Source organism: Stegodyphus dumicola, chromosome 3 (genome assembly GCF_044657685.1).
Source record: "Stegodyphus dumicola isolate Sdum_Otavi_A_Nest chromosome 3, ASM4465768v1".
Lineage (NCBI taxonomy): Eukaryota > Metazoa > Arthropoda > Arachnida > Araneae > Eresidae > Stegodyphus > Stegodyphus dumicola.
Window position 1 is genome coordinate 277,615,366 of NC_140770.1, and position 12,816 is coordinate 277,628,181.

The 12,816-nt window shown below is 33.4% G+C and overlaps 1 protein-coding gene across 6 annotated transcripts in view; it reads left to right on the forward strand.

The window, feature by feature from the left end:
- LOC118195103 (fasciclin-2-like) overlaps positions 1–12,816 on the forward strand; it is a 292,303-nt gene that overhangs the window by 164,108 nt on the left and 115,379 nt on the right. Inside the window, exon 3 of one of the 6 annotated variants that reach the window (XM_085814202.1) lies at positions 7,841–7,891. The exons of the other annotated variants lie outside the window; for them this stretch is intronic. Coding sequence (XP_085670328.1) covers positions 7,864–7,891 — 28 coding nt within the window. The 5' untranslated portion in view covers positions 7,841–7,863. The remainder of the gene's footprint in view (positions 1–7,840; positions 7,892–12,816) is intronic. 6 annotated transcript variants of the gene reach the window in all.

Genomic DNA, 12,816 nt, shown 5'->3' on the forward strand with positions numbered 1-12,816 from the left:
GAAATTGGAATGTGAATAACGTTTTTTCATAGTGCAATGAACATGTATGCATGCAGATTCTTCATTATTTAACGTCTTTGAGAATAATACAAGACGTCAGTCTGAAGTGATACGCCGTTATTATGAAGCAACGCAAAATCCCATTTCCTGACCAATAGTCCGTTTTCAGCTAATAATTGCACATCTTTTATAACTGTAGCATACTAATTAGTGCGGTGGTCAAAATATTAAGTCACTCATTAATGTCGTAGTTAGAGATAAGATAATAAGTTAATTTTTAGTATTTCTAAGTTAGCTCTTAGAGATATGTTTTTTGGAAACTGGAGTTATGTTACGATTAGTACTTTGGGGGGGTCGCATTGGAAATATAAATTGATAGAGCGTTTAAAATACTGTTGATTCCATGCAGAGAAATCAAATGCTTTCATACCAGGAATCGGATTCCGATCACATGTACATTTCCCATTAATAGCAGTTCATTAGTGTCTGTTCTGTTTAATAAATACAGTGTGACACAGAAAAATGTAAAGTAAAAAAAAAAAAAAAATCCAGTAAAAAAAATTGTATTGACAGTAACTGAACTGCTGCAACTTGCCTTTGAAGAGACTTGAATTTTTTGTTTCAATTCACACAGTGTCCTTGGGATCACCAAAGACTTGCTTATTACACCTCCCGCCATAGAAAGGACATTTGTTCATACATTTAGACTTTTGGAAGCATCAGTTGTTTGAACTTTTCAAATACAGTCTTTTCTCAGTATGATTTGTGTACACTATTAATACCAGAAATCAATTATCTCAGAAAGTCCTCTCAAGGGGTTGATGGTAAAAAGGAGGGGCAGGAGATCCTCGGAGCACTCCCCCGGGGTGTTCTCCCTCGAAATTTTGGTGGAAAGTTTACAGTTAGCTAGGTTCAGCAATACCTCAGTTACCTGTGGTACTACGGAGGTGCTGGCCTAGCTTCAACCTGTACCTGTTGGAACCAGGTTCAACCATACTGTTGGAACGTGTTGAAACGACGTGAAGTTGTGGGAAATTATTCAACGTGTCATTGTTTATGTAAAACATTTTTATGGCGAAAGCGCACTGTTGACCGTTCCACCGATTTATGATTACTAAATGGCGAGATTGTTTACAGCTGAAGGCGCCTGCCAACTATAAATGGCTGCAACTATGCATTTCAAAAGTTCCTGTTTTTGTGTGTCACCATATATAATGTGATTTACATGGAATATTTGACAATTCGATCCTGGCAATAAGTCCAAGCATAGTACAATTATAAATATTTGCTGAAAAGATCAACTCTAATCTGTTATCTGGAACAAACACGCTTCTCTTTAGAAACTCATTAACAAATGGGATAAAATAATATTTTAACCGGGAAGATATCGCGGTTTAATCAAAGCGTCGTGGGGGGAGAGGAGAACCACAGTTTCTTAAACCAAGCCCAAAGTCGACTCAGATTTTTGCAATCACACCCGTACCTGTTCTTAACCCCTTTGTTCTTCTTTTATTTATGCACTTACGGAATAAACGAAAGAAAAGCGAGCTAAAGCTTGCTGGATTTTAAAATAAAATTACTTTATTAGACGAATAGTCAAAAACTAAGAAGAACATGACGGCAAAGCGATGTCGAATAACGACTTTCTTTTTTCGCAGTTACTCATAAGTTACAAACAAATCTATTCCAACTGCTATAAAATTTATGGCTCATCTTTGCTTGCTATTCTAAAAGCGGAAAAAAAATCACTTCACTTCTCCCATTTCAATAATAAGAATTTTGTAGTTTAAATTAAACATTAAAACCATCGATTTTATTGGTGACTCTCCAGGATGAAAGGGGGAGGAGGGAAAAAAAAAACTACAGATTTCTTCACTTTTTTCCTGCAGTTACGGCTGGCAGATGGGATAGCAGAGGAAGGAAACTTGGCCGAGTAAGAAATTAGCTTTTTTCGATTTATAGAGATAGATCCGGAAGCTGAGATCTCGGTGGGCTATCAAGAATTTTACGGCTTGGGGGTAAGAAGCATCGTAAAGATTTTACGAGGTCCATATATCTTAGTTCGCCGCATCGTGAAACTTGATCCTGCCCTTCGAAGTGTTGTTTAATAGCAACACCCGATTAATACGATTATGAATTTTCTAACGATTCTTTCGCTCTTTATCAGTCTTACACTTGTAAAAAGTCGTATGAAAAAAAGTAATAAAAATATCATTTTTACGTTTTTATTTTCCAAGGAACTGCTCTTTTTATGTAGTGTAGCAAAATTGCTCCAAAGAAAGTCCCTCCTTTAAGTCTTTTTACTTAGATATTTTATTATTAAAGCTTTATGTAGATTGCTTTTGCTTATGTGAGGTCTCTAGGAAACTTAAAGTTTGACAGGTTATTTATATTAAAAGCACAGAAGACTGAAACTGGTTGTTTGACTGGTTGTAAAATTTCTTTCATAACTTTTGGTATAAGACATCTCTCACAATTAATTTAATACGCTTTATACATTGGAACTAATATTTCATTTACATTTAAAGAATCCTCTGAGTGTCGTTTCGGGACGAAAAAGCACGAACAGCTAAAGAGCCGGAATTTTTGGTTCAAAATTCCTACTCTTACTTAAACCCAGAGCTTCAGCTTACTTAGACCAGAGCGGTCATATGTACTGACAGGTGTTTGCGAGTTGTTATTCGGGTTGTCCATCCAAACATCTGAACTTCGAAGCCCGAAATTTTGAATTGGTTTTCAGCCCAAAGGGCGTGAGCTCAGAAGGGCTATTAATTTCGTTATGGCATTTTGCGTTGAAAACTTTAAATATCCATTTCACTTTTCAAATTGTTGCCACCAAATATTATCGCACTGTGATATATTTAAAGAAATTAAATATCGAAGAATCTGCATTAAAGTATGTATGTTTATCGCACTGAGGTAAATCGGCAGTACCTTCAGCCATCAAATTTTGAATAACGTAATCCTCCACCGAATATGGGCATCTGGAAGGCTTAATTTGGAATTGGTGTTATTATTTCATATTTTGTCAGACATTAAAGAATTTTTGATTAAGAAACTCAACGATTTCAAAGCGATGAATCACAACAACGTACGGGGAAAGAAAGAAACATTTTTATTTCCAGCGCGCGTGTATCGGAAATTCTAAAGATATTCTCGTTTTAAAATTATTTTGCGATATTGCTGTTGAACTGAATTTTATGGTTCAAGTGCGATTTTTTTTTAATTTATTTAATTATTTCATGTTTCGTGTGAATTTTAAGGAAATTTTAATTAAGAAATTCAACGATTTAAAAGAAGGGTAGTAAAATAAAATATTTTCATATTCTGCGCACCGGTGTGTTGCTATTCGGCAAAAACGAAAGATTTTTTTTAAATTTAAGCAATCTGTCATTGTTTGGCAAAGTAAACGATTTAAAAGCAATAGATTCCTTACTGTAATTAATTAGTTAATTAGAAGCTTCTAGACCTTTGAAATTAGACTAAACTGGCCTCATTAATATAATTATACATATCTGTTTACATAATAAAATTTGTAAGGAAATGTAAGCAGTAGGAAAAAAAAACTTAAATATTAGGGAATTTCAAAATTTATTTAAAAAGGACTTAAAACATAAATTCCTGTGCTATCGCTACTGATTAAATTTTAATACAGAATATAAAAATTATTAATTTATCTCCTTGAAAATGTGAAGAAAATTTAAATAGTAAAGGTATACATACTACTGTGGAAATCAAAAATTGCAGTTTATAAGTAACTAAATTCGAATTTTAAAGTAATTAAATTTGAATTTGTAATTCATTAAATGCTAAATTTTAAAAATTAAAGAAAAGTATATTTAAACAATTAAAATCGTTGTTGACGCCATAGAAAGGTCCCGACATTTCAAGGTGAATTGGAATCCCTCTGTACAGTCACCAACAATTCATTAGGCCCGCATTTTGTCTTTTTCGCATTTCTAAACAAAATCCCTATTCCAAATTGTCAATTTGCTAATCAGTATTATAAAATATCTGAATTTAAATTTTTAATTATTTCAAAAATGCAAAAATTCTCCGACGAGACAATTTTAAAAATATAGTATCCATTCGGAACAATACTTAAATATAAGAATGAAATAAAAAGAAGTAAAAGTACTTTATTAAATTTTTTCATAAAATTTCATGCATATTACACTTTTTGCTTCCCACAGTTTGTAGTACCTTTCCTAAACTTTTAAAAATCTCCCATTTTATTAGTATTTCAGTTTAAAAATGTAACATTACTTTAGTCATTTCTTGTGTCTTTTGGCAGAGTGTTCTGTTTTTTTCTTTTTTCCAATTGTTTCGAAAATGTGGAGTGAAAATTCTGGTACATTTGAGATTTAATTTTCGGTTTTATATGAATTTTAAAGGCTTTAATAAAAATTTGATGAAATCTTTTTACGGTTTTTGATCTCAAATGAACCAGGAGAACGAAACATATTAATCGACTTCTAATGAAAGCTTTCATTCATTTTTCCGTGATCATTTCTGAAATGGAGTTTCAGTGAAAGAAGATTTTTATTTGTATAATTTTGTATATTTTCCCTTTCGCAATTTTATTTTAAGAGTTTGTTCTACTATGAATTCTTAAATTGGATTTGTTTTGATATTGTATTAAACCTCTTATACACGGTTGCAATTATTATATTATAGATGAACTGCCTTGCTTTAATTCCACTTTAATGATGAATATTGATGTTTTTAAGTTTAAACTACTTCAATTCTACTTTTTTAATTCTAATTTTTATATTTCTTTATATATATACACACACACACACACACACACACACACACCTACCCTCCTTACCCAGCTTTTATTTTCAGTCTTTGGTCTTAGTCATATACTTCTAATTACAGAAGTGTTTTAAATGACGGAAATATTCATGTGTTGGAAATATCAAATTTAAAAAACACACACACACACACACACACACACACACACACACACACACACACACACACACACCTACCCTCCTTACCCAGCTTTTATTTTCAGTCTTTGGTCTTAGTCATATACTTCTAATTACAGAAGTGTTTTAAATGACGGAAATATTCATGTGTTGGAAGTATCAAATTAAAAAAAAAAAAAAAAAAAAAAACATCTGAAATGTTTCAGATTTTAAATTACGTCCAAAGGGGCGTTTTTTAACATTTTGTGTGTTACCTTTCTTTATTAAATATCATGTTCCTCGCACTTAAACCATAAGATCCAGTGCAACAGCAATATCGCAAAATAGTTTTAAAACGAGCATATCTTTAGAATTTCCGATACAGAGACTCACGCGCTGGAGATAAAAATGTTTTTTCTGTACAACGTTGCCATTGCTCGCTTTGAAATCCTTGAGTTTGTTAATCAAAAATTTGTCAAAGTTTTAAAAAATAGGAAATCGATCATAAAACAAATTTCAAATTTGGTCTTCCACATGCTCATATTCGTTGGAGGATTACGTTATTCAAAATTCGATGACTCTATGTACCGTTGTTTTATCACAATAGAGAAATATACATACATTTATGCAGATTTTTCATTATTTAATTTCTTCTGATTTCCTCCCAATGAAGTTTTCAATGGGTACTATCAGAAAGTTTTAGAATACGCTTTTTATAAAGTTTAAAGTTCTAGAGAAGTTTTGGATCTAATTTTTTTTTTTTTTTTTTGAATGCTTCTCCCTTTTCAACATGCTATGAAAATAACAATAATAAAAAGAGTGCCTTTTTCCCCTTTGACTAGATTTATTTCAGCTCTCCAGATTATCTGAGTAATTTGGATACCATAAGCAGGGCCGATATCGACCGAACCCTTATGCACATACATATTGTGATAAATTTTGTGTATAGGTAAATAATTTTAGTGAATTTATGATTTTTTGCATAATGTAATATGAAATGCTTGAAAGACACGAAGCTCTGTCAGAAAAATAAAATGTAATGCAGGACTCTAACATTTTGTGGCAACAGTTTGAAAAGTGAACCAACATTTATGAGTCCGACGCAAAATGCCAAAACGAAACTAATAGTCCTTCGGGATTCAAATCCCTTTGGACTAAAAAAAAAAAAAAAATTAAACAAATAATGATTTTTAATGCGGTCTGCCGGTTCCTATATTACATTTGGGAAAGTTTTATACTCTTTATGAAAAAAGAAAACTATAAGAATTTTGACTCTTGTACAGCAAGAATTGATGGGGATACTTAAATTCAAAATTTACAGTTTTTGATGTCATTTTACATTTGCCTCGAAGGATCAGTTAATCAAGTTAGAATAATTCCAAGAAATAAGTTTATACGCAGTAAAAAATACGTATAAATTCAATACCGTACAAGGAAGTCGTGTGTCTATATCAGATTCGTTTAAATAAATTGATACATTTGGCAGTATCTATTTTAAAAGGTGCAGTGCCTTTGCAACTCTTGTCGTTATATGCTTAAGTACGATTGCAAACAATTATTAAAAACTCTAGGGATATCCATGTTCTGTATTGGTACTTTCATGGACTATTTCCTGGCTCTGTAGAGCATAAAATGGAAAGATGTATTTCAGCGCCTTATAAGGGTCAAGAAACTCTTAACTACCCATCCTATTCTACTTGAAGCTCAATGGTTCGTGGGAGCACAAGGGCTCTCCATTTCTATGGCTGCTTCCAACTGGAAATTGAGGTCCAGGTGTCGGAAGAAGAAAAGGAGACCGGACAGTTGACTTTGCTGTCCAGAGCAGTCCCCAAATCACACAAAACACTTCTTTCTCTAGTCTTTTTTTTTTTTTTTTTTCTTTCCTTTCGCCTTTTTATTTTATTTCCGGATGGCCATTGGACTTGGAAATGAGGATCTTTTTCAAACCTCTTCTGATTTCCTCCCGATGAAGTTTACAATGGGTACTATCAGAAAGTTTTAGAATACGCTTTTTATAAAGTTTGAAGTTCTCGAGAAGTTTTGGATCTAATTTTTTTTTTTTTTTTTTTTTTTGAATGCTTCTCCCTTTTCAACATGCTATGAAAATAACAATAATAAAAAGAGTGCCTTTTTCCCCTTTGACTAGATTTATTTCAGCTCTCCAGATTATCTGAGTAATTTGGATACCATAAGCAGGGCCGATATCGACCGAACCCTTATGCACATACATATTGCGATAAATTTTGTGTATAGGTAAATCATTTTAGTGAATTTATGATTTTTTGCATAATGTAATATGAAATGCTTGAAAGACACGAAGCTCTGTCAGAAAAATAAAATGGCTATCTCTCTTAATTGAAGAGATAGCGCCAAGCTGGCGACGGTGTTGGCGACTAATATTTATCGCCAAATTTGTCGAGAAAACACCGTTTGGCGACATTTAAGTCCGGTCCCGGTATAACTGTAATTGGTATTGGGATTGAAAAGTTTTAATTGATACCTATGAATAACTGTAACCGTATCCAGCCTTCATATGCCTTCCAATAATTTCGAGAAGGGGAAGTACTAGAGATTTCTGAACGGCCGCGCGAAAATTATATAAACTCGAAAAGAGCATCAGTTGTTAGTTCAGAGCTGAATTCGGAGTATTAGATTTCCGTTAGAGCTTTGCTTTTTAGATGCGCTTTGTATCGCATTGTGTTTAACTTTCTTAGCAGTTTAAAGTGTAACTACCGATTGTACTCTATGATGCTGTGAAGAGCTGTAAGAGAGCTTTTGTGGATATTTTCAGAGATTTCTTTTAAAGTTTTATGCTTTTTTTTTTTTTTTTTTACTTAAAAATATAAGTGCATTATAAGATTAGCATGTTTAATAATATAATAATATTTATGTGTATTTTAGTCTAATTCTGAACCCTTTCATTTCAGGTATGTGGCAGTAGATTATTACAATGTTGTTCTCAACGTTTCTTTTAATTGGTAAGTGAAATTTTAAGGAAATGCTTTTAATTTAGTAGGAAGAACTTAGGCAATGATCGAAGTTCTATAATAATCTAAGTAACTACAAAATCATCTACTTTAAGAAGGAATTGTGTGTAAGCTTAAGTTTAATAGTTTTCATATTTCTACGTAATAATTCGCAACATTATACGTATTCGGTATATTTCCGTGCATAAACTGAGAATTTTTGGAACGTTTCCTAAAGTTAAATTAAGTAAGTCGCCTTGTATACGGTCCCTAATCTCATGAAAACGGGTATTTTTTCGTTAGCGGGGCGGAATTGATAAATCCCTCAATATCGCACTTTTTTTGTTTCTTTAGTTTATAATTCTTAAGTTTGTAAAAATAATAATTTTAAATGAAATGAGTTATTCGTTTTATGAAAATGAGTTATTTCATTCCCGAAATTCGTATAATGCTGGTTTGTTGTGTCATCCCCAAAACTCCTTTGGACTCCTGGGGAGGCATGTCATTGAGGCTTCTGAAGAGCAAAAGAACTCAGGGATATACGAGTAATTAATGTGAATCGAATAAAAGCACTTGCGAGTTTTACTGGAAATGAGAGAGAGAGAGAATGCATTGACCAAAGAGGCTATTATACGAAATGGCAGTAAAATCATTGAGCTGAAGGGGTCAGAAAGGAAGGCCGTGACCCTTATGAAGAATTCTACCAGCAAATTATGGAAAGAAAAATGGCAAATGTCCGATACAAATAAAATCTATCTGAAACTGTTAACAATAAAAAAAAATGGCATAGATTTAAGTCCAATTTCAAAGGGTCATGGTAGCTTTCCAGTTTACTTTAAGAGCTTACTTCAAAAATCCGATCTCTGCAGCAGCCGTAATGAAATATGAAATGCTAAACACTTCTTAGACACCTGGCCATTTTTAAAACTTATGAGGAAAGATTAACAAATGAAACTTTTAACGTGGAATGGGTTTTATCAAATTTTGACAAGGAGAAATGTCTGGACAACCCGATTAAGCTATAGGGCCGCTTGTGGTGAAGATGACAGGTTGACCTCTACAAACAAATAAACACTTCTTTTATATTCCTGAGTTTTCTTTTTTTTTTTAATCTGAAACATAAGTATCCTAAGCTTTGCAAAGTGACACGTGCAAAATAAAAAAGTAAATAAAATTTAAAAAAAAAAACCCGGAAGCTTTCAGATTTTATATTACACCCGAAGGGGCGTTTTTTAAACGTTTTGTGTGTTACATTTATTTCTTAAGTATCATGTTCTTTGCCCTTAAACCATAAAATTCAATTCAACGGCAATACACCAAAATAATTTTAAAATGAGCATATCTTTAGAATTTCCGATACACAGTCTCGTGCGCTGGAGATAAAAATGTTTTTCCCCCTTCCCCCGCACAGTGTCGCCATTGCTGGCTTTGAAATTGTTGAATTTCTTAATCAAAAACTCAAAAATGTTTTACAAAATAGGAAATAAATAGTAAAACAAATTCCGTCTTCCAGATGCCCATATTCAAAATCGTTATTCAAAATTTGATGACTCTAGGTACCGTTGTTTTATCACAGTGCGAGAAGCATATATTCATTTATGCAGACTCTTCGTTATTTAATTTCTTTAATATAAGAGAGGGCGATAATATTGGTGTGGCCAGAATTTGAAAAGTGATTCAGACTTTTCAAGTTTTCGACGCAAAATGCCAAAAAGAAACTAATATCCTGTCTGGGCTAATAACTCACAGCATTCACGAAATGTGAACGAAGTGCCTATTTTAGAATAATCGCTTACTGACAAGCATATCTGCAATATTTCCCACAGAAAAATAGCTTTATCAATTTGATCTGTCAACCAGATAATAAAACAAATTCCAAATTAGGGCTTCCAGATGCCCATATTCGGTGGAGGATTACTTTTCATTCAAAATTGGATGGCTGTAGGTACAGTTGCTTTATCACAATGCGAGAAACATGCATACATTTATGCAGATTCTTCATTATTTAATTTCTTTAAATATAATACAGGGTAATAGTATTTGGTGGCATCAATTTCAAAAGTGATTCCCCGCTTATAGTGAATCGACGCAAAATGCCAAAACGAAATTAGTAGCCCTTTGGAGCTAACGCTCCTTTGGGTTAAAATTTCAAAATCCAGTCTTCCTAAGTACACGTGTTCATGTGCAGGACTTTGCGTGTTGAAAATTTGGTAGCAACAGGCGCTGCCGTTTTTCCACAGTGCGAGAACATGCATGAACGTACATGAATTATTTATTGTTTGTTAAAGAAAACAGCAAGAATAAGGAACCCTTCAAGCGAGAGTATTAGCTGAAAATAAAATTAGGTTCCGCTAGAAGCAACTATCACGTTTCATAAAATGCATTTTTAACCGTTTTTTTCTCTCTTTTTGCTGCATTTTTTGCTTTGTCATGTGTCATTTGAAAGTTCTTTTAAGTCAGCAAACATTACGTAGAATTCTTTTTTTAGAAACTGTCGCTCTAGAAAGCACATACAGACACACTTCTAGGGAATGACGGATGTTCCTATTAAAAGGGACCTCGTTATCCACTTAAAGTCGCACCGACACGAAACCAAGGTTTCGTTTCCTATATCCTATGATGTGTCGTCCTCTTTGGACGAAAGCATTTAGGGAAATTTCACAGCGTTGTTTGCTTTCGTACGCTTTTGATGGATGACGTTGGTGTGGAATGAACTTAACGGATTCGTTTAGCCCTTTTTGCTCGAGATTGGTTGTAAAACAACTTGTTTATATTGTGTTTTTCAGCCTTTTAATTATGAATATGGTGACAATATTGTCTTAGAGGCGTATTCAAACTACGGCCGCCAAATCAGCCCACCAAAGGTTTTTAAATAATTTATGAAATTTAAAATAGGCAAGGCAACACACAGATTAACATTAATTTATATAATGCGCCTATTTTGGACATATAAATAAATTTATATATTATAATATATATATATATATATATATATATATTATAGACATCTAAAGTTACTATTAAATTGGAATCAAAGCAAGGGTATTCCCAGGGAAAATTCTGGTACATTTGAGATTCGATATTTCGGTTTTTGTATGAATTTTAATGTCTCAAATGAAAATTTAATTGAATCTGTTTTTGATCTCTTATGAAACGGGTGAACGAAACATGTTTTCGAAACCTATTAATCGACTTTTATGTAGCTTTAATTCATTTTCCCCTGATGAGTTATGAATTAGAGTAATTCTGAATGATTTATTTTTATATTTTTATAATTTTGTATATTTTCACTTTCGCATTTTTATTTTTCGAGTTTGCTCTATTATGAATACTCAACGTTTTGCGTTTCTGAGTTATACGAGACTCGTCTGTACAGACGTCACGAATCCGTTTTGGAGAAAAGCGTCCTTTATTCTGTCCATACGTACGATCTAGTCGAAACGGTTTCGTTAACGGTCAAAGGGGGTATTTCCGTTGAAATATGTTTGCTGATATTTAATTGTTTTTTAGAAATTTTTCCACAACTAATACATAGTTTTGAATTTTGTACGAAGTAAAGGAAGTAAAAGTGATCGCGGAAAAATTCCGCTAACTTTTTCTTAATTATAACTACTATTTTAGTGGAGTATTTATCGAAACTGACTCGAAATTTTATTTAAGAAATTAAGAAAATTTGTGATCTGTGCAGAAAAGAGAGAGTACAGAAAAGAGACAGTACCTCCTGACAGTAAAGTGAATTCATTAAATGCTTTTGCAAATATGTGAAGCTATCATTTCTAAACACCCGACGCCAATTACCAAGGGCAAAATGTTGTGTCATTTGTGAATCACCGATCCTCGCCGTGCTCGTTAAGAACTCACGGCATTTATTATCGCCGTGGTAATGGTAGTTTGTTGTGGAGTATTTAACCAGCTGTTGTAGTATTTGTGTGTGTCCCTCTTGACTCACTCATTTACTGGTAGTCCGTCATCACCCCTGATAGCATTGGAATTGGGTGGGATTCGAACAATCATAAGTTCGATTAGCGCTGGGGTTGTTTTGTGGGGAAGAGGTCAGAAGGTTCGTTCGTGTGTGTTCAGAATATGACGAATTTCTTCGATACCGGTGGCGCTGTAGGGGCGTTACCGAACCCGTCTGACTAGGCCGTTAGCATTCTTGGTGCTGGGCGTACAGCAAATGATTTATCGATGGATGGATCAGCTGAAAAGGAATATTCCAAAGCCTACATGTGCAATAATTAGATGGCATAGGATCTTGTTTGGTGTATATGTGTAATCTTCAAATTGATCAGAAGTACAGTATAGAAATAAATCAAAAGAATAGTATCTGTTAAAAAAAAAGTATTATGAAATTATTTATAAAAGCAGGTACTTCACGAATATTGCATTTTTCAAGTACCTTAAGCTGCGTTGGTAATCAAGGTAAAATAACACGCCCAAACAAGTATTAATTTAGAAGTCAAACAGCAAAAATCAGCGTTCTATTTGCTAACTTTCACAGGACTAGTATCGATGGTTTTACCGAACCAACAGCCTCAGCTGTCAAAGTGCCAATGAACGAGATAAGATAAAAATGGCTGCACAGGAGGTGAGCCACTAGCGCCATCTATTGATGAAACAAAAAAACAAACAAAATTTCCTTCAAGGCTGAAGGCAAAGAGGGATTGGAATTAGGGTCGTTAACTAGCACAGAAAAACCATTTTTCTGCAACCAAAAATTATTCAAAAAAACATCTTCCATGGGTGAATTAGATTTTCTAGAGCTGTTTCACATTCAGAAAAATCTTTGTTCTAGTTACGACCCTAATTTCAATACATCTTTTCCTTCAGCATTAAAACTAAAGCAAAATTTCCTTCAAGGCTGAAGGCAAAGAGGGATTGGAATTAGGGTCGTTAACTAGCACAGAAAAACCATTTTTCTGCAACCAAAAATTATT